The sequence below is a fragment of the Triplophysa rosa genome, linkage group LG15 (assembly GCF_024868665.1).
Source record: "Triplophysa rosa linkage group LG15, Trosa_1v2, whole genome shotgun sequence".
NCBI lineage: Eukaryota > Metazoa > Chordata > Actinopteri > Cypriniformes > Nemacheilidae > Triplophysa > Triplophysa rosa.
In genome coordinates, this window is record NC_079904.1 from 12,394,995 (window position 1) to 12,422,527 (window position 27,533).

At 39.7% G+C, this 27,533-nt stretch overlaps 1 protein-coding gene across 3 annotated transcripts in view; it reads left to right on the forward strand.

The window, feature by feature from the left end:
* The window catches only part of bach2b (BTB and CNC homology 1, basic leucine zipper transcription factor 2b), an 86,571-nt gene that overhangs the window by 53,805 nt on the left and 5,233 nt on the right, over nt 1-27,533 (forward strand). For 2 of the 3 annotated variants that reach the window (XM_057352655.1, XM_057352653.1), the window contains exons 2-4: nt 4,967-5,221; nt 18,286-19,779; nt 26,804-27,010. In XM_057352655.1, coding sequence (XP_057208638.1) covers nt 4,979-5,221; nt 18,286-19,779; nt 26,804-27,010 — 1,944 coding nt within the window. In that variant the 5' untranslated portion in view covers nt 4,967-4,978. Of the gene's footprint in view, nt 1-2,006; nt 2,243-4,966; nt 5,222-18,285; nt 19,780-26,803; nt 27,011-27,533 lie in introns of those variants that run through there. The other variant, XM_057352654.1, reaches the window with a different exon arrangement.

Below are 27,533 nucleotides of genomic sequence, written 5' to 3' on the forward strand. Positions count from 1 at the left end.
CACAGGCATGGAACCGCCCAGCTCTGCTTTTCAGGCGTAGTGAAGCTGTAAAGAAGGACCCTCGTGGGTTTGTTTATTTTTAGGGTCCGCAGTGAAGCCGTCTGAAATCTGAGGGCACTGGTACAGGCCAGTGCAGAGTGGAGGAGCATCTTTGCACAAGGACTCCTGCAAGTTCTAATTATAAGGACATCGGGTCAATGTCTGTTATTTCGGGAAAATCACAGGCTGGTCGAAAGCCAGTGAAAGAGAAAATGGAGGAGAAGAACAGGGCTATGGTTCAAGATACGATTTAATCACTCAGATGAGAGAACATGTTTTCCTGAAACCTCTTTGCTGGTTTAGAGTCGAGAGTCAAGCACACCTTGCACCTCCGAGATGTTTCAGCGGAGTTCAACATCCACAAGCATTACTTGTGGTTTTGTATGTTATGCTGAGAAAGAAGAATGTGTTTTATCCAAAAAAATTAATTCCCCCCCAAAAAATAAACACTTAAGCTTTAAAACACACAAAGTTTGGAGTTAGTTTCCAGTAGCACAAGGGTTGACACATTCTTATCATGTCAAAACACTGAGGAGAAATTTTTATTTTGTGATGTTTATAATAACCTTCATTGAACCGATTTTGCATTGCTTATTAATATGAAGTTGAAAACATCATCCAATATTGTCCTTCGGGTCTAAGCCTCTGGTTTCATATAAGTCTCAGTTCTACAGCCCCTTGAGCATTTAAAGTAGAACACCAGCGACAGCTGTCGGAAACCCATCACGGAGCTCCGGAGTGTTCCTCGCAAAACCAGTTAGCTGCCACGGTTAACAAGATTGAGAAAGGTCTGTGGACAAAAGTAGAAAGGAACGGAAGAAAGGCCTAGAAGAAGCAAGATTCCCTTGCATCTCTAATCGGTAACACGGCCGAGAGTAGTTATTAGGGACGAGTTTGTGCGCGTACGCATCCCTTTCTCTCCGGTACGAAATGCACACATCTGAAAATCCCGGCATGGAAAGAAAGCACATTCCAATTCTGAAATAGTGTGTTTGGAATCTTCTGAACCTTGCAACCACATCTGGAAACATTATTCTTGGAAGACAGGTCATTATGCTCCAAAGGCAGCAGGGAAAACATATTTAGGGCGAGCCAAAGAAACAAAATCAAAAACAATCATTGGAGTGACCAGTTGGACTGTTGCTGTAAATGTCTGGGAATGTTGAGATTTAATTTGTCCTCACGGGTTGAAAACAATGTCTCGACTCGGTTACAGATGTCAAAACCTCACGATTTGAGTAAAGATGAGTTTAATAATGTTGGTGTTATGTGTGGAAAAAATGCAGCTTTTATTGCATATGCATGCAAAAATGTATATGATTTGCAGATTGAACACATCTAAAAAAATCTATCACACATGCAGTATCGATATTTGCTGAGAAAAGCCTCTGTTGGTTGTTTATCACTGTTGGTTGTTTATTTAGATGTTATTGTGAATAAAAAGTCAAATTTTGAAAATAAAAAAATTGCCGCCCTATTAAAATGAGTTGTATTTTCCCAGCTAACAAAAGTTTGTTTGCAAAACGCTCTGAAAACATTAAAAATGTCCTGTTTTTAACGTGTCTTGGTTACGTGAATGTTAGAGGAACATTACATTCTGTCATTTTGGAAATGTTATAAATATTTCATAAACGTTAGGAACGTCTAAGGAACGTTCTTAGAACAAACTTTTGTCAGCTGGGTTCATTCATATAGATGGTTGGTGCTTTGCAGAAATGCGATACAGCCCGATTCAACCTGCCTTTGTCTTCGTTCTCCTTTTTCGTGGTAACCACAGTGGTACCTCCCACACATGCACATATGTGCGCACGCACACACACAATGCAGTATAGGATCTCTGAACCCACATGCCGTGTGGTTTGATTTTCTCTGAGAGCAAGTGAGAGAGAGATTGAAAGAGAGGGGAGGTGCCTGGCCCACTGGTTCCATTCTCTTGGTTGAGGAGTTTCCATTTGCACACACAGCCATTTCCAATGACCGAGGACGACTTTCCGTTTCCACATTTTAATTCGGGCAGCAATAAGCCGTCAACCCTCAGTCAAGGCTCACAGCTTTTACAGATGCTCTCCGATTGAATCTGCTACCACGGTAACCGCCACACGCAACCTGCCTCGGATGGAGCAGAGCTTCAAAGGCCCGACAGCGCGCGGAGAACGCAACGCGCTTGTTTTGCCCAGTCAGGAGTTAAATCAAGATGACAAGGGTAAGAAATTTCAGGCCTGTGTCTCTGTGGCTTCGAGTTGCCTAAGGTGCAGTCAGTGGTGGTTGTGGGAGCAGGGAGGGGCTCCTTACCACAGAGATGCATACGGGGCCAGTCCTGGCTTCAGGAGGGATGGAAAGAGCAGCGTTGGCTGAGACTGAGGCTCTGTAGGAATTGTTTAGTCATGCACTGATCATTCTGTGAGCAGAAGTTGACCCGGACAACTTAAACGGCTTAGTGTGTTGTGGAGAAGACTGCTGGCAGAGGCTGAAAGTAGAGATTGTTTCGTTTCCAAAGCAATTAAAATCGTCCTGATTCAGAGCTTAAGCATCTTTTCTCTGTCTGGGTTTCTCTTGCTTGTTTCCCCCCTCACATCCTACTCCGAAGGGGATAGTTCAACCAAAGATGAACCAACCTGTATGACTTTCTTTCTTCTGCAGACCACAAATTAGTATTTTTTGAAGAATGTTGATAACCAAACAATCTTTCCCAAAAGACCTTTTCCAAAATGTATTTATTTTTTGTGTCATGTAAAGGTTTTGAACGACGTGAGGGTGTATAAATAACTATTTCATATTATTCATTTTTGTGTTCAATATTTTTTCAAGTCAAAGGATTTACCAGGTCTGGTTTGTATTTAGAGCGCATGCACACACGGGCAACGCTGCAAATAAAATTGCTTAAGAGGATCTGAACATTGTGCTTTCATGTCGTGAAACGCTGAGCTCTGTTCCTGACTCATCGTCATATTTAATCTGCACTTATTCAAATCACCGACGGGCTGAATGCTAATCGAGGTGAGCGATATTCGCTTGGCAGCCAAAATACATCCCGTCCGCCTTCTCCAGCGAGAATCCCCGCTCTCAGTCAGCCCTGGCTGGTGAGATTAAACCTGTCAGAGTCATTGTAAAGAACCATTGTCAAAGGGTCCTGGTGGTCGGCCTGGGGTATGCGTTTGTGTAGGGAGAGGTGATCCAGAATTTCAGAGACACTTGATTTAAGTCTCTAATCACAAGTGCACCGGTTGATCCGCTTTGATGGGTGAAATAAAGGAAAAGGAGATTAAGGTAATCTTTAAAACTGTATGTCTGAATATCATTTACACCAGGCACCATCTCTCATTTTCTGCATAAGAACCAATAGCATTGACTCTGTCGCTTAGACGGCTAAATCCCCCTCTCGAGCTTGCACGACGTGCGGCTAATCTACCGCTGCGTGTGTGGATGGGATCATTGTCTGAAGTGTGAATCTGCACCTGTTTACATGGGGGTGTATGTTAAATGAGTGAGTGCGAATGACGACAGCTGATCCCCACATGGATCGTGTGGGAGGTTTGGGGCTTTGTTTTTGCTCGTCGCTTTGTGCGTTCGCTTGCCGTGGGTGAGATGGAGGTGGTCATGGTGAGATTGACGAATCTTGAAGTTAGGGTCCAATATTAACTTTTTGCCACAACTGTCATGACAGATGAATTGAGGATTTTGTTTGCCATGAAACAGTTTTGTAATCAAATTTGTATTGAGAAATGCATTTCTGTCCTTGGCACTATGGGATTATTTAGTTGTTTTATTTTTCATCTGCATTATTGATGAAGTCATGATACCCCAGTGACATGATGCCTTTTAAAAACATTTCTATTAGTGCTGTCAAATCGATTAATCGCGATTAATCGATTCCAAAATAAATGTTTGTTTTTATTTAATATATATATATGTGTGTGTGTGGGTGTGTGGCCTGTATCTTTATACGTACATATGAATACACAAACATACATGTATACTGTATATTCAAGAAATATGAGTCATGTGTATACATAATGTAAATGATATTTAAATATAAATGTTTATGTAAATAGTTCTTATATATACACATCATGCATCATTATGCATCAGTGTTGGGTGTAATTAGTTACTGTAATTTAATTACTTTTCCTTTGAACAAGTAAAGTAAGGGATTACTCTAAGTTTTTCTGTAATTTAGTTAGTTACTTTTGATGTAATTAAACGAAATACTTTGTATAATATATGTGTGTGCAATAGTGGAATTGACATCAAAATTCAAAGTCTAACTTTAAAACCCGTGCTTTATTGTATAATTCTCACATTTGTAATACTTTGGTCAGTTAATATTACTACTTTATGCAGTTTTCAATTATTTATTTGAATTCATTAAAAGAGCCGTCTCATGTCTATCCTTGAATCACTTAACTAATCAAGGTTGATAAAGGATATAGAAAGTAATTAGTAATAAGCAATTAAATACTTTTTGGAGAGAGTAATTTGTAATTACACTATTGAAAATGTAATTTGTAACTAGTAATTCATTACTTTTTCAGAGTAACTTGCCCAACACTGGTGTGCATTTATATAAATATACATGCAACACACCTATATTATATAAACTCAAACATTTATATTGGAATCGATTAATAGTACTAATTTCTACACATTTTCCTGGCATAATGTAAGCAATACAAATATACGTTTACAGCTATAGCCACTTGGTTTGTATAGAATTGTATAGAGTTTGAATGCAGCTTTTATTGACATTTAAATCAGAAACAACCAGCAAGGCTCAGTTCTGCCAGTAACTCTGCATTCACTCTGCAATTGTGTTGTTTTGGACCCATTTTGTAACACAACAGGTTTGTGTTCATTGTGCATGCAAACATGTTCCCAAAATGACAGAATTTGTCTTAACGCCTCCACATCTGTCTCTCTTTTTGCCCAGGGTGTGAGCGGTATGTCCGTGGATGAGAAGACTGAAGCTCCCATGTACGTGTATGAGTCGACGGTGCACTGTACCAACATCCTGCTGGGTCTGAATGAGCAGCGGAAGCAGGGCCTGTTCTGTGATGTCACCGTGCTGGTGGAGGGGAAGGAGTTCCGCGCGCACAGGGCTGTTTTAGCCGCCTGCAGCGAGTACTTCCTACAGGGGTTCGCCACCCAAAATGACAATAAGCTGGTTCTCAGCATGCCAGAGGAGGTGAGGATGCATACAGATTTTTGTATATTCATGCATGTTTATTTTGCCTGTCCATAGTGTTGCATAATCAAAGACGAACAGGGAGATTTTGAACCAATGGTGGACGGGCCTACCAACATGATAGGGCAAATATAGAAATCAAGTAATCAACAAGATGTCCTGTTGCTGTTGTTTGTCCCTGTGTGAATTATGTTGTTATGTATGAGGTGTATGAGATTACAGCAGGCCTATAATCACCATTCATTATTTGACTACCTACCATATGGCAGCAAACATCATTATGCCCATCTTAATGAGCAGAAACTCAGTCTGTCAAATATACACTCACACTTAAACGAGCTGTCTGCCACAGCCCAAAGCGCACATTTAATACATTTACATCTGTTGCGTTTCAATCTCTCCAGCTTTGAGGTGCTAGGTTTTTCAAGAGTTTGTGAAAAAGGGGTGCGTTCACAGTATTATATATTTTTTTACTTCAATAAAAAATGTGTTATTGGAATGGCACTTGATTTATAAAGTAGCTTCTTAGTGTTTTGATGACATTAACTTTCAAAGTTTATGTCAATGTAGTCACAAGGTTGTTTGCATAAAAAGCTAAAGATATTACAGACAGAGGTTTTAACAAACCTAAATGAGCCAACGGCTCAAAAATTCATTAAAACATTTATATCAATATTTATATCAATCAATCAATCGACAACATTTCAAACATTCTAGAGGCCATTCAAAGCTGTTAGTTTTACAGTATTTAGAACTATCACGTTCTCACTGCACCAACAACAGTGTTACAGAAATAGTTCACTTAAAAGTGAAAATTCGCTCATCATTTACTCACCCACATGTCACTTTATGACTTCCTTTCTTTAGAAGAACACGAATACCAACACCAAATTATGGCGGCGCGTCGGTAAAATCTCATTGGTTCTGGCCTATCTGATGACAGCTAGTCACAAGACATGCAAGAACCAATGACCATCGAAGTGTACTGATGTGTCACCATACTTCAATTTAGCACCTGTTATGTGTTTGTTTTGGTTTCAGTTTTGCTAAACAAGCTCAAAATAATATTCGTTTTCTCACACAAACTTATCATTTCGCTTCAGAAGACATTTATTAACCCACTGGAGTCATTTGTATTTTTTTAATGATGGATGTATGTGCATTTAGGATACAGTGTAAGAAGGCAAAATAATGGCATTTTAATAGAAATTTAATAGTTTCTGTTCATCTGAAGAAACAAAGTCATATACATCTGGGATGGCTTGAGGGTGAGTAAATTCAGAGCCATTGGTTGCAGTTGACAACCTCACCGCTAGATGTCGCTAAATTTCAAACACTGAACTATTTCTTTACAACAACAAAAGCGCCGAAATATTGTGTTTGTTGGTTTTTGTCCAGGCCATGTGAACTTGTAAGAACTTGTAGGCTAATATTGACAAACGTTGACACTAATCTTTAGTGACAAACATTCTGTTTAGCAAACTGACTTCTGGCGGATGTGTTCATTATTGGATAAGATCACATTGCATATTATGCCTCTAGGCATGTTAAACCAAGGTGACTGCTGTCAGGAGATTTAATAGAATTTAACAATTAACAACGGCTGAAGGGCATGTTGTGAATTTGCAACCCGCACACACAGACGCAGAAATTCACACTCGCACACACCTCTGCTTTCCGAGCTATGAGTTTTCCACAGAGGTGTAATGTCACATCTAAACACCTCCAGTCATGTGTTCACACCCCACTCGTTCATTCACCATCACACTCCCGTGTGAACACATACGTGCACATGCTCGGAGGAGGGATGCTTGTTACATGTGGTTTACCGTGGGCTATCGTCTGTCACAGCCTGTTAAAAAGTATTGGCTTGATGTCATTCTTTGATGTCTAAAAGAAATACGATTTTTTTAATGAGCAGAAGACAACAAAATGAAACGCAACTTTCATTCACTTCTTGTCTTCATGAATTATTCATGAGTTCACATGTCGCAGGTGTGAGTGCGAATGAGAGAGGGAATTATATTGTTCGCGTATTTAAAAAAAGAGTTTGAGAAAAGCGTGAGGGAGTGCCTGTCGTCACCTCTGATGTGAGAGAAAATGCATGACTGCCACTTACTTTAGGCGTCGTATTGGTAAATGTTAACTCTGTTCCTGATATGATCAAAGTACGGTCTAATGGTTTAATGCAGATTTTAAAAGTTTAGAGTTCAACTGTGATGTATAGTAAGGAACGATATTGAACATTACATTTAGTGAGATCCAGAAATGCTTTACACATTTTTGTATTTAACTATACAAATTATCATAGCAGTTCTTTTAATTTCCAGGGACTTATCTTGCATTCTAATATATGATTTTGTTTTGTTACTTTGTGTTAATTTAAGGCATGTAGCTTTTGTAAATCTGAAGCAATGCATCTGCTTTTCTGTAAGTGCCTATAGACTTGTGCTGTGTATACACATGCAGCGGTGTCCTTTATTAGAGCCCGATTTCAGCTCAGTGGCCAGGGATTGCCTCACCCCTGTTGAAGATCGCCCCCTATGTTTCATGTAAGGAAACTGACCATGAATAAGGATATGGGGGGCTTATTCATGGGTGGGGGTGTGCGGTGTTATGGTGAATGAAAAAGAAATCCACTGCAGATGAAACAAAGAGCACCCCTACCTCTCCTTCCCTCCGCAACCCCTCACATCCATCCCACCCCTCCCAGATGACCTTGATATTGTTGAGTGTGGGGACTGCATCGGGTTAGTGACATCATCTGTGTTAGCCAGCGAATGTTGAGGAGAGAGAGAGAGAGAGAGGCTCTTAATCGGCTCTTTGTTGAGAATCAGATCATGAAGAGTGACAGAAAAACAGCCTTCCCCTCACCCTCCCACAGCGATGGAAGAAACCCTGTATTAGATCCCCAGCATTCCATTACTAAAAGATTGCATAAAGAAATTCTGGTCTGTGCTTTGCTGTTTGCAGTGGGGGTTTTTTTACAACACAGTCTCACGGGAATTCGTGACATTGTCACAAACTGTATTCTATTAATTCGTGTTTACTGACACGAATTTCCCCCTTTATTTGTGTCATTCAGCACGACTTTTTTTGTCACCCAGCACGACTTTCAATCTAATGTATTTTAATATGTGATATCTTTCATATGTATAAATATATCAACGCAACGGCGGCTCATTGGTGTGAATTCCTATTTCCTACAAACTCATTGGTATGTTTTGTAATGATTTCACTTTTCCCCTGTGATGTTAGGTTTAGGGGCTGGGTTAGGGGAGCCATTTATCGTTGTTTTGCCACCTTGTTAAACTCGCTTTTTTAGCAAAATTAGCCTTTGCGCTGTGATTTTAGGGTTTTGGGCAAAGTAAGGTGTTGGTTTGCCACATCCTAAAATATGTATGACTTCTTTTGATATAAGGTTATAAATATATAAATGTAAATACACAAGCAGGCTTTGTATTGAAAGTCGTGCTGAGTGACATGAAAAGAAAGTCGTGCTGAGTGACATTAAAAAAAGGTCGTGCTGACACACGAAAAAATGGGGATATTCCTGTATTCCTGTCCATGAACACAAAGTAATAATTAATTCCAAATTTCGTGTCTATGACACAAACTGCCTTGAGACTGGGTTGGAATTGATCACAAATTTATTTAATGTCTTAAAAGGATGCTGTATAGATATCGGTTGTATGTCTTGGGTGTGATGCAGGTTGATTTGGTTATTCTGTCAGAAGTGTGTGATTTTTGTCATCAGATGATGAACTTCGATGGCCTTCATCCACAATCATTAGGAGCCTAAACCGCAACAGTAGATCAGCGATTCTTATTGGGTATTGCTCAGTACCAAAATTGTTTATAGCACAAATGTGGAAACCGACTTTGAAATTAGAAATAATGTACAATAAACTACCAAAACAGTACAAGAGAAACGTGGAAATGTGCTTGTGTCATGTCAACAATATGGAAATTGAAATATATGAATATGGAAACATGACATGGGCTCAACATGTATGTTCACAAAGTATTGTAATATCTGCCATATCAACAGTTCATAGACGAATTTGCATCAAAATGTTGTGAAGTTTAATCAGATGCTGAACTCAACAATAAAAGTTATGGGCGTGTTCTCTTCCTTTTCTCATCTCTTTTGTTTGCATTTGTCATCTCCTTGAACCCGCTGTCCACAACCATATTAGGACAGACCTACAATCCATTATTAGGTTGCGCCTCACTAGTTTAGAACCACCTACCTGATCTCACAGGAATTCATAACTATTTTACGAGGTAGCTAATTCGCATGAATTCGTACGATGTGAATCGTACAAAAACGTATGATTATTAGAAAAACGCAAAACTGAAGCCCCACCCCTAAACCTAATGTCACTGGCGCGAACGCAAATCATACTAAAATGTATGAACAAGATCGTACAAAATCATACGAACAGTTACAAATTTTATTACCAACTTTAAAATGAGCCTCTCTCCCTCGGTCTCTCCATCTGTGGATAAGACACAGTTCAACACAAACAGTATTAAGTGCGACAGTCATTTTCAAAGGAAGCGGATTCACCACCTTTTTCTTCTATTATAATTTCTTAATCACATAATTTGCTATGACGTTAAACCTCTGCTTTTCTTTAGTCTTGTTTCTGGTGCCTCCCAAAAGCTCATGTTTTCATCACTTTTTCTCACTGTTTTCTTTCCTCCGCAGTGATTCATGCATTCAAGAGCTGCATTAAACATGTCATGTAATAAAATCATCACTTAGGACTCCATGTAAGGAGTAACTGATGATAGACTTAGAAGAACGAATAAACACCCAGAGGTGGAATGCTATACAGCAATACGTTTGGTTTATTGATTCAAACCATCAACACATTGAAACATCGATCAATCAAAACAGGCATTTATTCGGTTTTCTCCAAAAACAATTTAAAGCAGTATTTTAGAGCTCTAGTGAACTTGAGTGAACTTTATTCCAAGGATTGTGGTATTTGTCTGTGCACGTATCTGTGTGTATTCTTGAGTCTTTACAGCTGTGCACTCCGTATGTGTCATTGTGATTCAGCATTGCTTTAGACAGTCAGCGTCGATCTGTGTGTGTATGTTTGTGTACGACTGTCTCTGTGAGTCTGATTCAGCACTAGTCTGTACAGTGATCTCAAACCACCTCCTGTTATAAAGTTTACAGGCTTCCACATGGAGCCAGTTGTGAACAGCAATCACATGAAATCACAACACTCTCCCAAACTCCGAGATACACTGCAAAACATGCATTCAAAACGCAAAACTCAACGCAACCCTTTCTAGAGTGAAGTGCAAAATAGCTGTTCCTCAAAGCACACAAGCTTTGTGAAACTGCAGATCTGTGGGGTTTAGGTGGAGGGGTTAGTTTCATATCGCATTGTTTTGAACTGGACCTCATACCTGACCATGGTACAATAAAGTTACATTTGACATTACCCCTAAGATTGAAAAACGACTGAGGAGATCTCTTTCATATCTCAGATATCACTCCTAGACATAAATGGAGAGAAAATGAAACTCAAATCTTCTGCTGCTGATATATCTCCTCAGACAAACGACCCAAAAATAACACAAACGTTTGTGAATTATTTATTTATATTTTGCTTCTTTGTGTCATTTTTGTAGCATTTGATTTTGTTTTAATTTCTTGACGAAGGTAACCCCTTCCCGGCTTATGCCATTGGCTGTTCCAGTGTTGCTATGTCTTGCTGCTTTAAAAAAACAAATCAATATATTTTTTGTAGTGCTCAGAGGCACAGCATTTGCACTTTAGGGAAATCAATGTACAAATGGCCCAGTTATAGTTGTTTCTGCACATTAAACGGAGATAGGTAAACGGATTTCAACATAAAAATTACACCGTTCAGTTTAAGACTGCAGAGATTTCTGAATTCCTGTTCTTGCTGCTTAGTTTAAATAAATGGGACCGAAAGAGATTTAGTATATTAATAGAACAGGGAAACCCATATTTTTCATAAGATTTCTATACAAAAATAATTGGTACCAAACCACAAACTTAAAGTGAACCACAGTGGTCAAAATGCTTTTTTGTTATACTTTTTAGACGCTACCTAGTGTATAATTTCGCGTTCAGTACGGAAGCAAAAGTAAGCGATTTTCCACACAGGGATGAAACTGACTGCAAAAATGGGTGCCCACCTTAAAGGGACAGTTCACCCAATAATAATAGAAAATCCGTCCTCACTTATTCACCCTCATGCAAAATGTCTATATGCGTGTATATTTCTTCTGTGGATCACAAAGAAGGTATGTTGTGGTTTTGTGTCCATACACATATGGATCACAACGTTCTACAAAATATCTTCTTTTGTGTTTTGCACAAGAAAGAAAGTCATACAGGTTTGATAGATGTATGAAGAAATGATGAAAGAATTTTCAATTTTGGGTCAACTGTCCCTTTAAGACACGTTTGAGGGACACTTGAAGTAGTGCAAAGACAATTTAATTGTAGTAGAGTATCCTTTAAAAAAACTACAGTATGCATGCAATTCTACGCATACGCGATAAAAACTTTACCATTAAGTTAAATGTTTAGCAGGTGTTACAGTAAATCCAGTGATTACATTTATACACTTATTCATTTGGCAGACGCCAAAGCGACTTACAAGTAGGAGAGCATATAAACATTTTGTCAACACGCTAAACAGTACCGTTAGTTTACAAGGCCATGCTACTAGGAGGATTAAAGCTGGAGTAAGCAAAGGAGAGAATGAACAACAAGATTTTTTTGGTTAGACATAGGCAGTTATTGGTAAGCACAAACCTCTCAAACACAGTGAGAGGCTTTCGAGCAGGTCGGGACCTGGCTAGGGTGGGGGTGTACAGTAATCCTGTTGTACAGTGCAGGCCATGAAGAAAATAACAGCAGACTGACGTGCATGTTAACACTCAAACTCGAGAACGAGGCTATCGCACATTTGTAGCCTATTATACAGATGGAGGGAGTTCTGTCTTCTGTCACATTGTGGGGGGTTGTGCAAAGACGTAAAGCCTGGGAGAGGAAGTCCGTCTGTCAAATGGATTTCTGAGTAAGAGAAATTGCTTAAGATGGGAGAGAGAAGGAAAAGAGGTTAGCTTTTGTCTTAAAGGGCCAAGGACTGTAGCATGGTCCAGCTCACGGTAGACGAGGTCATGTCCTCTTGCCTGTGTGGTTGTATACCGTAAACCTCACTTGGAGAGGATTAGCCAGTAAAGTATCTTATTTAAGCTGTCACATTGGGAAGGGTTGACTCTAAATCCGTTTACACATCTGATGTGTTTGTGTGTGTTTGTGAGCGCATTGAAATGACTATTTATAATATCATTAAATGACAAATTCTTTCAGTCGAAGCAATATTATAGTAATAGTACTCCCATTTTTGATGCTATATGCATTTGATTCACCAATGATGCCCAAAAGTGCTGTCCCAAGTAGGTTTTGAAATGCAGTCAATTCATGCTCTTACTGTATATTCAGTTCAAAGTAAACCGTGACTTTGTGGCGCACAGAATCTCATTTGTCTGTGTCTACCTGTGAGTTTAAAGTCAGGTTAGTCAGCACATTTCAAATCGCAAGCGTCCCATCTTCAGTCAAGGTTTTGTATTTTCCAGTCATTCTATAAAGCTCCCGTTCCATTGTCATGCGGCTCTTTGACTCATTAACATTCATAACATGCAGGAATTTGCCGGGGCAAATTTACATAAATTAGCTGTTTCTGCTACTGAGAGGGGAAAGGCAAGAGAGCATCAAAGAGAGAGAGAGAAAGAGAGAATGAACGAGAGGGCAGGTGTGAGGGGTTTATAGCATTCCATGACCTTTTTATGGAAGGAATCGCTTGGCGCAGTTCCTATATCGTCCAGGATTTATGATGTACAATTCATGTAATTTCCTGCTTAGTAACAATATGACCCTTTTGATGCCCAGTGAGAGAGAGAGGAGGCTGTAGTCGGAATTAGCATAAATGGCCCAGATCTGTCGTTTAGATAAATTTGTTTCTTTGTCTACATAATAAATGTTCTTAACAGGTCCAGTGACTCATGTGTCTAAAAGTCTGTCCAGTGTCCCCTGAGTAGCAATAGCGCTTTATTTTTCCTTTTCTGCGAGCACCTTTTATCTTCTCTTTTGTTGTTTGTAAGTGTAGCGCTACATGGTTAAAGGGGATAGTTCACCCAAAAATGAAAATTCTTTCATTATTTACTTATTTTCACGTCATTCCAAACCTGTATGAGTTTCTTTCTTCTGCAGAACACAAAAGAAGATATTTGAAACAATGTTGGTAACCAAACAATACTGGCCCCGTTGACTAACACTGTATGGACACAAACCACTCAAATATGAACGTTTTTGTGTGAACTATTACGGTTTTTCCTCCTTTTCACTCCTTTTTGTTCTCCATAGACTGTATTTAAGACATACTGTTGGTACAAATACAAAATACAAAAAAAAAGAGTAAAAAAACGAGACAAGAGAAATAAAGTGGTTCAATACTACAGAAAACAGACAAAAAATACAGATGTTGCAAGATGAATGTTGATTACAAATTTAAGTATAATAAATGTAATGTTGAAAAGTAGTAATTAAAAATAGTTGAAATGTTGTTATTGAAATTTCCTCACTTACTGCTTTAAGATTTTAGATTAAATGCTTTCATGGAACCTGAGACAGCTTTTGTAACTAGATTTTGTAACAAGGCCCCTATATTATATTTTTTCTCCCTCTCCTTTTATTCCTCTTGCTTTCCTTTCTTCCTTTTGTTCACACACCTCATCTCTCTGTGCATCAGGCTGGTGGTGCGTGTGTCATAGAGACACTTGTAGTAACAGCCACAGATGGTGCAGGAACTGATGCTGCGCATGCAGACTCCATCTGCTGATGTCAGCTCAAAAGCACATTTCAGAGCAGCACAGAAAGCTGTTAGTCAGGCATAGCCGACCAGCCCACCTTCACACCCCGCCAACACTGTCTCTCTCCACCTTCAGTCACAGACTGGTGTGTCTGATCGAATCTGAGCATGCTGATGAGCACTAGAGCTGGGCTACAATAAGTAGCAAAAATCCTTTTAACATTCGATATGCATCATGAAATGTTTATGATTCTGTTGTAAAGAGGGTTTTTACGTTATTAAGAAAATGAACCATACCAAGCCATTATAGCCAATAGAACAAAGCAATCAAATGTAGGCTACAAACACAGGTTGTTGTTATTAAAACATCTTAATGCTTTCATCTATGAGTAACAAAACACATAATGATAACAAAACTATAATGTCTAAACATGCATTAAAATCATCGATATGCTTAATATTTTCATCACAATAATTGTAAATATGAATGCAACCCCATATTTTTCAATTCAATCTCTTGTTTTTTTTCTGTTTCTTGTGGACAGACTTCCTGTCAGAGCCATGATCATCCCCTTCACACACACACGCACACTTTTCAGATAATTCCTCCCCCACTCCTGTACACAATACACACGATACACACACCATCCTCCACAAACATTACGAGTCAGCAGCTTCCACTCAGCAGTGACTGATTTGCGCTGTTGTGTTGCCGGTGGGCAGATTATCCTCTCTCTCTCTCTCTCTCTCTCTCTCTCTCTCTCTCTATTGAAATGCGTCTACTGGACACAGACAGTCCCAGATGACTCAGACTCAGTAGTCATCAGTTTTGTTTGCGTGCATATTTGTGCATGCTATAGAATCCTTTGTGTGTGGGGGACTTTAGTGGCGTCTCAGAGATATTCATCTGACAATGTTACAAAATAAATTGATGTCATATATTTCTATTATGTATACAGTATATTAGGGCTGTCAAATCTATTAATCACAATTAATTGAGATTAAACACAATTGAGATTAATCAATTCCTAAATAACTGTTTGTGTTTATATAATATATGTTTGTTTGTTTGTCATGTATATTTATAAGTATATATAAATGCACACACACACACACACATTTGTATATATAACAAATATGTACATAAATAAGAATTTAAGTTTAAATATAATTTATATTATATATAAATATACATTTGTATTATTACTATAATTATTATTATAGATGTATTTATGTATACATATAAATATAAACTCCCCCGACACACATACAGGTGCTGGTCATATAATTAGAATATCATCAAAAAGTTGATTTATTTCACTAATTCCATTCAAAAAGTGAAACTTGTATATTATATTCATTCATTACACACAGACTGATATATTTCAAATGTTTATTTCTTTTAATTTTGATGATTATAACTGACAACTAATGAAAATCCCAAATTCAGTATCTCGGAAAATTAGAATATTACTTAAGACCAATACAAAGAAAGGATTTTTAGAAATCTTGGCCAACTGAAAAGTATGAACATGAAAAGTATGAGCATGTACAGCACTCAATACTTAGTTGGGGCTCCTTTTGCCTGAATTACTGCAGCAATGCGGCGTGGCATGGAGTCGATCAGTCTGTGGCACTGCTCAGGTGTTATGAGAGGCCAGGTTGCTCTGATAGTGGCCTTCAGCTCTTCTGCATTGTTGGGTCTGGCATATCGCATCTTCCTCTTCACAATACCCCATAGATTTTCTATGGGGTTAAGGTCAGGTGAGTTTGCTGGCCAATTAAGAACAGGGGTACCATGGTCCTTAAACCAGGTACTGGTAGCTTTGGCACTGTGTGCAGGTGCCAAGTCCTGTTGGCAAATGAAATCTGCATCTCCATAAAGTTGGTCAGCAGCAGGAAGCATGAAGTGCTCTAAAACTTCCTGGTATACGGCTGCGTTGACCTTGGACCTCAGAAAACACAGTGGACCAACACCAGCAGATGACATGGCACCCCAAACCATCACTGACTGTGGAAACTTTACACTGGACCTCAAGCAACGTGGATTATGTGCCTCTATAATTATTATTATAGATGTATTTATGTATACATATAAATATAAACTCCCCCGACACACATACTATATATTTTGAACCATAAACATTTTTACAGCCGTAATATATAATATATTTCTTTTAATAAATATTGTATTATATTTGAATGTTATCCTGGCAACTATTATCTTACACTGTAATAATGACTGACTGACTGACTGACTGTATATTATTCTTCTTACACAAAAGTCTTCTGACTTTGTCAAAACCTAAGAAATACATTTTCTACAACAAATCCATTGTTGTAACGTGCATAGTGTGACTAGTTTTTGTCTATGTCTATGTAACCATGTGTTTAATTGCACAGACAGCGTTACATTATCTGATGAATCTCAAGCACAGCCGTTAGAAAGCAATTAATGTGCCAAGGATGGTGACGACTCCCGTGAGGCACTTAGATACAAATCATAAAACCAAAAAAGACCTAAAAATCGAACTATTCTTTTTCTGCCTTCTGAATGCTGCCATTTATGTCTGGAAATGTAAATCTGGTTGATACTTTAATACAGTTAACAGTTAGTTGTTATGTGCAAGACGTGGCTATGATAGTAATTTTCCTGAAAAGGTTGAATGAATGACAAGGTTTTTAAGTGGTACTTATGAATTCTTTGAATCTATTGTTTTGATTTTGCTATAATTATAAATACCACAGCTAGCTTAACAAGGAGGCGGTATTTTACCTTATGTATGTGTGAATCTGTTTTATGCGTGTCAGATTTACATTCCCCACACCACAGAAATCAGCTGTGTTTTGAATTACTGTGGCAGAAAAGAGCCATTTGATATTAAACCTGGAATTTCCCTCCATGCCTTTGCTATGACTGTAAACATAATCCCCATCTTCTTCCAAAAGGACAAATCTACAGAGAAAATGGTATGGTTTTGGTGGCTGGTTTGTCAGATGGGTTGTCTTGCCTCAAACTGCTGATATCCACAACAAATGTCCTGTTCACAATCAACATAAGACAGTAAACATTGCAGGGCCGGGTCTGGGGGGGGGTTAGGGGGGCATTGCCCCTCCAGACTTTTCTTGGGCGCCTCCTAAAATATCCAGCTGACAATAAAATAATTAAAAGTGTAAATAATAATAATAATAATTGAATAACTATTATTATTTAATTCTTACTAAATATATCATATAATAAAAAATGTATTATCTATTAAATAATGAGCTGTCAATTTAATTACAGAAAAATGTAAAAATGATGCATGCTATCAACTTGGATTATATATTTGCCCAACCAGAATATGTAATTGCCCCCCTCCCAGTCGAGCCAGCCTAGTACCGGGCCTGGTCCATTCATTAAACCCAGAGTGTTGATCTCATTTGCTCTCATCTATGAGCACAAGTTCACTTGTGCTGTTGAGCACTTTACATCATTGAGGAAGAATAGAAGGAGCTTTGTGGTACAAACAATGCAGGCCTAGATCAAAGTCCAGCCATTGTGTCTGAAAACGAAGATCACCTACGTGAAAGTCTGTTCACTGAAAGATTGCTACCTCTATAATACTGCAGTCTGAGGGGTCTGAGATTTGCAGATCTTATTTGGTTCTTCACACATTTTCAACAACAAGAAACTCACTGCACTTACTCATATGTGCTAACAGCACAAAGGCAGCAGTGGGCCAGCCAAGCTTTTGCAGGCTCAGGCATTTACCTAATTATCTTGCATTAGATCAAATGGAAGGCATCCATATCTATCTGTCTACTTCTCTCTCTCTCTCTCTCTCTGCTGGCTCAGGATGACTATAGCATGGATAAGCCATAAGGGTCCTAGAGCCTATTAGGCTTTAATATGTCTCACCTAAGGAATAGATGTGACAATGTTTACAAACCAATGTTATACAAACCAATAAATCTGAATTGATCATCGTTCTGTAACTGAGACTGATCTCTAGATCTTTTCCCTTTCATTTCTCATTGTATAGAAGGTCTGTGCTGACCTGATAAAAGATTAACTGGCACTTTACAGTGTTTGTTTATGGTCATTTGAGCAGTGAAGTTCTGTCAGCACACTCCAAGTGCCCTGAACAATAGCAGTGCTGATGGTAACGCTGGCAATTTCACCTGTTTTTTCTGCATGTGTGTCCGCAGGTCAGTGCCCGGGGATTCGCTCCATTGTTGCAGTTTGCCTATACGGCTAAGCTTCTGCTCAGCAGAGAAAACATCCAGGAGGTCATCCGCTGTGCCGAATTTTTGCGCATGCACAACCTGGAGGACTCCTGCTTTCGCTTCCTGGAGGCTCAGCTGCGCAGCGAGGAGGACGGCCTGGTGGTTTGTCAAAAGGAGGGGCCCGCGAGCAATCACTTAGAGGATGAGAGCATGCAACCCGAGGCGCTGACGACAGCAACGACTGTGGTGACGCTGCCGGGTTCTCCACGCTCTCGCCATTGCACTGAGACCTCAAACTCCTTGCGGCGACCAGACCACGATCGGCTGGCAGCGGCTGAGGACTTTACTGATGGGCATATGGACTTTGAGCGACATGGCAACTCAGACCTGCCACGATGCCCTAAGTACAGGAAATACCAGTGGGCATGCAACAAGCACAACAACGATGCCTCCTCACATACCAGTACCTCAGGTTATCCAAGCACATTCAAAGACATGAGCATGCCGGCCGTGGTGCAAATCAAGCAGGAGCCACGCAGTGAGGAAGAGTCTATATCGCTTTGCCTGTCAGAGGATGAGCAGGACGGAAGGGAAAGGGACAGCGTTGCTGAGATGGAGCTGGATGGTTCCGGCACAATGGACCAACCGAAAGGCAGCAGCAAGTCACCCACTTGCCTACAAACTCACTATAAGAAGGACTCGACTAGCACACCTCAGCAGCTATTTGCTAACACACCCGTCAGTGCCCAAGAAAAGGGAACCACTCAGGAAGACCACAAAAAAGACTACAGGCCTTCGCTTAGTAGTGAGCTTGGCATGCCTGTGGCATTCCCCAAAGACGCCGATGGTTTCTCGCCAGGGCTCTCGCTGAATTCAGCATCCTATGATGGCATGTGCAAGCAAGAGGCAGAGCTGGATCGCCGCAGTGTCATCTTTTCCTCAGGGGCCTGTGACCGACTGGGTACACCCACCCACTCTCAACCCAGCGGGAACTCATTGGAGAAGGAGCTCTCAGAACACATGCCAAAGGGATTGTGGGCTGGTGCCAGCCAGTCCCTCCCCAGCTCCCAGACTTACCCCTCCAGCACCGCAGCCAGCGAACCGCCCCTGCTCGGCCGCCAAAGGCCCAATACCAGCTGCCCAGTGCCAATCAAGGTATGCCCGCGATCGCCCCCCTCAGAAACCCGCACCCGGACCTCAAGTTCCTGTTCGTCATACTCATATGCTGAGGATGGCAGCGGTGGATCCCCCTGCAGCCTGCCGCAGTTTGAATTCTCGTCCTCGCCGTGCCCCAATGTGACACGATGTCTACCCGGCGAACCACAGGACACAGGCGGCGGAACGGATACCATATTCACACGGGTGCGGCCCAAGATAAAGTGTGAGCAGTCGTACGGAACCAATTCCAGTGATGAGTCAGGGTCCTTTTCTGAGGGAGACAGCGAATCCTGTCACGCTCAAGAACAAGCCCCTGAGGTGAGGCTTTCTTTTTTTCTTGCATATGTTTACCCCTTGTCAAGCCATCACTTCTGTTAGCGTCCTGTGCATCTTGTACCCTAGTGTCCGTTCATGCAGAAACTGATTAGATTGTGCATCTGTTGTTCACTGCCCTCATGATATTAGACACTTCCCCTGTGATCCCTGCTCACTGAATCATTGAATAAGGCTGCAGACTCCTAATGGGCCAATAAACACCGTAATCATTTTCATGTCTGGACGGCCATGAACATGAAGAACTGCAATGATATTAGTCTGACCCTTGTGTGTTATATGTGAAAGGCTAATAGAGTAGAGCAGAGAGGAGCAAACTTGATTTGAAAACAATCAAGTATGGATGTAGTGTCAAGCACAATGCAATACAGTTGTGGAGAGAACAGCAGTCTTGAGAATAAGAGTAAATTAAATTGGAGAAATTTATGATTGAGGTAATTTTTGCTGAACAAATAAGGAATTAAACATGCTAAATTCCATATTATCCTTTATTCACATGTTTCTTGTGTGCCAAATTATCAATAAATGTGTGGTGGTGTAATACAGTATGTGCTACAATTGCTTAATACCACGTTAGCATTCACAGCCTCACCCTCAGAATATCCAGAATATACATTGTTAGCCAGAAAACAGTGTATAGACACTCAAAGCTTATTCCATTAATCTGGATATTTCTATTGTTATATATCCCCACAGATCTACTCACACTAGCTAATGCTAGTCAGAATACTCACAGCTCATGATGCGAGCTTGTTAACATAACAAAATGAGTGTAAAAACTGCTGTTTTTATAAAGTAATGTTTTAAAGAAGTACTGTGACAAAGTTTATAGAGGGTATGCATTGACGTCACTTTCCCACGTGAACATGTCCGGACATGCAGTGGGACACGCTCCCCTGAGTGGCAAAACACCCAGCAAAATGGCTAAGGAGAATAGGAGAAACAAAGAAACCGGGACTAAAACACACAATTATTTGCTTAAATTACAAGCAGCTGAACGACGATGATCCTTACGACTTCCCTACGACTTACAAAGGAATCAGGTGTTCCTCGACACTGAAATGCGCAGAATTGCGTTTCCTGATATTGTAATAGTGTTTTGCCACCCACGGGGGCCCGCTCCGGCATGCTCACATGGTGTTCACGTGGTAAAGTGACGGCATGTTCATACCCTCTAGTTCAGTTGCCAATAACAACTAAACGAAGTGTGGATATAAAATATAACATTCAAGTTTACAAATAGCTTGTTTATGTAGTCATGTCAACCACACTTTTTAAGTAGCAGTAGCAGCTTTTACATTTAGATTTTTTTAGAATTTAGCAGACACTTTTATGCAAAGTGGGTGGGTGTTAGATTTTAAGTTTCTCCATTATGCACGGCAAGCCAAGTCTGTTCATTCTCAAGAATAGATTAACATGTGAACTGAGTAGTGTTGGAAATGTTCATGTTAGCATTGGCCTTGTGTCAAAGGCAGAATTCTGCTACAATCCACTTGGCTAGACAACTCTGCAAATTACTGTGATGATATACTGTAGGACAACAGCGTCAGATAACATATAGGCCTAGGTCCTCTTAACGCATTATAAACATCCAGTATGAGTTATGTTAAGTGTTTGGCCTTCTGGAAAATGAACCATGGTTTAATTATAGTAAAAGTGAAGTTAACATATTTATTTTTACTTCATTTTTACTCCCAATTAATTGGCATTAGTATTACCACAGTACACAAATACAAATCTTCATGTTGGTTGAGTGAGGTTATAGGACATTGTGAGAAAGTGAAGAACTAAGAGGAAAGATCTATTGACTGGTGGCAAGACCTGTAGGAATGCATGCAGTGGCCATTGATAGAGATACTTATCAGTTGCCATGGTAACATGGAGCGCTCAGGAACTAATTGGCTTATTTTCAGCAGTTTCTGCATTGTGTCAATGTTGTCTAACAACTAAATAAACCCGCTGCTGATGAGAAATTGCATTTAAATTAACCTGCCCATTGACCCCCCAATACACTGAATTGTTAAGATAACATACTTTGTAGTACATAACTGTTGTAACCTCATGTAAATGTACAGTGTTGTTTAAAACTACAATGAGATAAGATATCAGATAGTGTGATGTGTCTGTTATCACTCTTTGGAAGCTCATACGTCACCTCAGTCTGTCATACACTATTTCACTCCATTCTCACACACTTCTGTTGCCACCTCACTTACTGCTTATTTTCTCAACTTAACATTATCAGTTCTGTGTGACTGAACTAATGAAAGTGGCTGAAAAGGAAAAAGGCTGAAAGCTTACAGACAGGGTGTTACGCATCTATATTGACTAAGGGCACTTTTGGTCCTATGGACTTTCACATAAAACCTCTTTAAACACACCCATTACACACTTAAAAATAAAGGTGCTTAAAAGGTTCTTCACAGTGATGCATAGAAGAACCATTTTGGGTTCCACAAAGAACCAGAGAGAGAGAGAGTATTCAGCATACAGAGAGGGAAACACAGTTTGTAAGTGTTAATTTGACCTTTTTTAACACTGGCGATTTTACTGTGCAGCCTTCTGTGGAACAATGAATTCAATGAATTAAGGAAGTTGTTAAACTGTAGGCTAGTCTTGTCCTTCTTGGTCAGTCTAGTACTGAAGTTAAACCAGGTCTTTGAACTTTTCTCTCTCCTTCATGAGTCATTGACTATATCACTTACCCCTCATGACTAACATCTATTTAAACAGGAAGTGCTCAGATCCAACAGCAACGGTACAGTATATTCCCCTATAATTCAATTTGGCCCTACTTCACTCTCAACACTGAGTGAACATACTTTCTAAAGTTGACTCGACTCCCCTAAAAGATAATGGAGAAGGGATATGTATATGCTGTTTAAAACAGTTTGCTGTATAAGAAACTCATGACCATTATATTATCTTGAGATCTGAGATGTTTTCTCCATTTTTGTATGCGTCGTTTTTTTTTACTCTTGGTGAGGTATTGATCTCAGCGTGCGTGGGTATGATCAGAAACAGCCCAGAGATGAAAATCTCATTCTCACTTCTTCAATATTGCAGTGCAAGAATTAACCCTTTAGTGAATGTGCGTACATCTCAGGAAGTGAGGAGTGAAGTCAGAACCATTTCTGTTCCTCTCATTCCATCTATAAAGCCGAGCCGCTCTCTCAATATGAGCCGAGTGTGGTCTAAAAATTATTCGTCAGTTGGTGAGCTGTAAAACCGCATGCTTGAAATATGCTCAAGTTCATCATTTGCTTGTGAAAATAGAGTCGGATGTCACGTTTTTATTTTTATGAATGAAGTCACTGTAACTGTTAACAATGAAGTCATTGTAACGGTTAAAAATGTTGCATATACAAATGGGCTATATTTAGAAACGACGCATCATTGACAATTTTTACAATTGCCACTTTTACAGATATGGCTAAAGCCATATGGCTATATGAATTTTTTTATCCATGAATAGTTTTCAGACTTTCTAGTTTTCAACAGAGAACATTTTGACAATCAATTTGCTCTTTATTAAATCGTATTGTTGAATAGGAGAAAATAGATTTTAATCCTATTTGTAATTTTGTTTCCTACAAGATTGCAAATAATGCTTTGTATTGAAAATGTGTAAAAAATGTACCACTGACCCAGACACTGGTCCTGATGGGGATAAAGCCCCATGGTGATCACAGACAAACCCATTACTCCATTAGATAAAGTGAGTGTGTGTGCGTGTGTGTGTGTGCGTGCATGCGTGCGTGCGCGTGTGTGTGTGTGTGCGTGTGTGTGCGTGCGTGCGTGCGTGTGTGTGTGTGTGCGTGTGCGTGTGTGTGTGTGTGTGCGTGTGCGTGCGTGCGTTCCCCCATTACTCAACCCCTGTGGAGAGATCCAGTAATAGCAACAAGGTTAAAAAGAAATATCTTAGGGGTCGTCTCAGGCTGTTTACTTTTCTGTGTCACATGGTGTCTCATTAAGAGACATGTGAAACTGAGAGAGATACATGGCTGCACAGCAGTGTCTCAAAGCCTCTGAAGAACAGTAATGATATTTTGCAAATCAATAATCCAATTACATCTTGAGGCGTTTTACCTCACCAAAAGACCAACTTCCTTTTTGTGGCAGTTGTTTTGCACAATAAAATGCATTTCCACACTTTTTTCTCTCACTTTAGTTTTGAGGTCAGATAAACTGCTCATAGAGTTGTGGTGTGACAATGATACCACAAAAAACATATTTGTGTGTGACCGCTTTCAGTCCAGTCACCTGTTTTGTCCACCTTCCCACAATTCCCTCGTGCACATGCCCATGCTGAGCGAAAAAAAGGGACAAAAAGACCAAGGTCACTCAGCTACCAGTACCAGAGTACTACCTCTGCTTCAGACCCATTTCAAGAAAAATGACCTAGAGAGAGAGACATAGAGAGATAGAGAGAGAGAGAGAGAGAGAGAGAGAGAGAGAGAGAGAGAGAGAGAGAATCAGGAACACTGCTGAATAAGTGCCGTGGGTGTGCACATTGTCATCTTTCCTGTGTTCTTAAAACTTGTTTTCTCTGTAAGACACTATATATATATATATATATATTCATATATAGACATTCTTCCACTTCCACTACCACACATACACCTACAACTGATAAACCAAAGACGAGGAGGAGGGAAATCTGAGAAGGTCATAGTGGACAGTTTAACCGTGTTATAAGGCGTTTTTCTCTTTGGATTCCAGCATCAGTCTGATAATTATGACATCACATTAAGTGTGTGTGGCAATTCTCAGTATCGACTTAGAAGCGCGAGTATGAAAAGGTCTGTCCATGATTTATTAATGGTGCCATGGAGACGGAACGGGCCCACCTGCCAGCGCTCCGGGTACCCTGCTGCTGCTGTGCAAGACTGGGCCAGATTTACACTTTCATCTTCTGTGAATCCCAAACGGAGTTACCATACAGAGCGGTCCACTTCACATGAACCGCACTGCTGCATGGTTTACAGCGTCACAGCACTAACCTCATGTGAGTTCTAAAGTAGGCCAATACTGTAGACAGTAAACGGGTTTCCTCACACATTAATGCCACTTGTATACATTCAAGATGCATGCAATAAAGATCAAAGTAAAAAAGCATAAGCCATTCTCACGTGAATATAGTTATTCATGTTCTCACGTCAATATAGTTATTCGGTTAGCATTAACTAATTAACTAATAAAACTTTTGATTTTAAAAATGCATTAGTAAATGCTGTAATGAGCATGAACTATAATTAATAAATGCTGTTGAAGTATTGTTCATTGTTAGACTATATTGAGTACCGCAGAGATGACGTATTTTTGTCCGCAAACCCCGGAAGCGATTAGCATTTTAAGACTTCCGGTTCCAAAATCTATGGGTTTTTGGTAAATCGCCTGAAATAAGGTCTGTAGCTAACAAAACCTCGAAATATTTTCACGTTTTAATCTATGACATAAATGTTTTATATTTTTTTTAAACCTTTATTGTGTCTTTAAAACGGTGGTTGATAACAAGTTGCTAAAAGAGACTTCGACTACATCGCGCATATAAATCTCACAAATAATGCAACATGGGCACAAATGTCTAAAATCTTTGTAGGGGATTCATTCATGGAGTAATTACTTGCCAGGGAACATGTTTTTAATAAAGTTTAAGAAAGTCGTCGGAGGATTGGTGGTGGTGACGTTTATATCGAGCGACCATACTGTAGTCTGTTTATAGCCTCGTGTTAGCTTTTTACTTCTGGCGATTGTATTTAGGCTTCAAAAATAGCAAATATTGTGTTTATCTGTAAAGGTCACAGGTCTTATTTTTTGCGATCTTCCAAAAATCTATGGGAAAAATGCATTGGCTTTCAGTCGAGGGAACCAGTGTGGCACTTACTTCCGGTTTAGCCTACAAAAATATGTCGTCTCTGAGCCACTCCATTAACAAATGCATTAACTAATGTTAACAAATACAACCTTATTGTAAAGTGTTACTAATAGTTTTGATATTTTAATCACATGTGAAAAACATAAACAAATACAATGATAAAGAAGTTCTATAATTGTGTAATTTTTGTATTGAATGTTGTTGCTTTGTGTACATTGTGTCTGTGTTTAGAATGTTAAGCAACACACTTGATTCTTTAGATAAAAGGAACAAAGGAGATCAGAGAACACTACAAGGGTTCTACCTAGCAGGTAGTAGACAAAGGAACATAAAAGAAACCCCTGATTGGTTCACCTGCAGAGGATTGAATCCCACTTCAGCTGAATCTTCTCTCTCTCTCTGTCTCTCTCTCTCTCTCTCTCAAGAAAAATGATCCTTTAAATATTGTCAAACACAGTGGAAATCAAATGCATTCAAGATTATTTTTTCTACTCTGCTGAGTGTGCCTATGCTCGGGATGCACTGACAGCTTTGCTGATTAACAGATTTGCATACTCATGCCCTCTGGTTAACACCTGACAGGAATGTTACAGAGGAAAATAGACCGATCCTGCTGTGCTGATTCCTTTTACTACTGCTGGTTTATTTTCTGTTAGAGACCCTTTTTTTTCTTTCTCTACCCTTTCGTCTCAGTCTCACTTTCTCTGTTTCTTTTGACCTCTTTGTTAATAAATTATGCTGGTAAATGTTAGACCCCGTGTTGTTAGCGCTCGTGGGAAGTCCGTTTGTCTTGCGACGAACTGTATTCTGCCACCCTCTAGTGGTGAAGAAATACATCGCAAGTTCGGTGGTTATTACACAATTGTAAACTGACTAACAACAACAAAAATACAAAATATATATAAATACTGTGGCATTGTCAAAACTGCTCTGCGTGAGTTTGAGGCTGTGCTAACTTGTCCAAACATTCACACAAATGGGGCGGGTTAAAATGTACAGACTTTATGTAAGGCAATTTAGTTAAGATTGGTTAAGTATTCAATAAATTACCTTAGACAAAATAAAATAGTTTACCAGCTACTTGACTGTACAAATACGTCACAGAATAACATCTCCTGTCTGTCTTCACAGGTCAAGCTTCCTTTCCCCGTCGATCAAATCACGAATCTTCCACGCAACGATTTCCAAATGATGGTGAAAATGCACAAGCTGTCCTCCGAGCAGCTGGAGTTCATCCACGACGTGCGCAGGCGCAGCAAGAACCGCATCGCAGCCCAGCGCTGTCGCAAGAGAAAGCTTGATTGCATCCTCAACCTAGAGTGTGAAATTCGCAAACTGGTAAGACACCAACACATCTCCCTTGTCCAAATATCTTTAACTTCTTAAGTCACATTCAGGCTGTTATCGGTTATCAAAAGCAACAGGAGACCCCATCTCTGTCACGTTGTCATAGCAACGCCGGTACCTGTCAATCACAGAACCAATCCCGGGCTGTTTCCTATGTTGGAGGCGGAGCCAACTGTCTTTGATGTGTTTAGTGGTGGGAGCGAGAGAATCCTGACAGCGCGTGCTTTGATGATATTTGAGAGATTCTGTGGCTCCTCTTTTTCTCCTCATGCTCCTCTTATTCTGTCATCATTCAAGTCTGACAGCTATATTAAAACACAGCGGAAATTAAGTCATTTTATGAATGAATTTATGAAGTCAGGAGGTGTGTCTTAAAATATTATCGAAGCACTTTGACCTACATAACTCTGTGTAAAACACTGTATGATTGTATTTTTTTGCTTTAGTTGTATTTACTCGATAAAGTTAGGGTTTGATTTCGAAGGGTTGTGTCAATTCACGCAAAATTAAAATG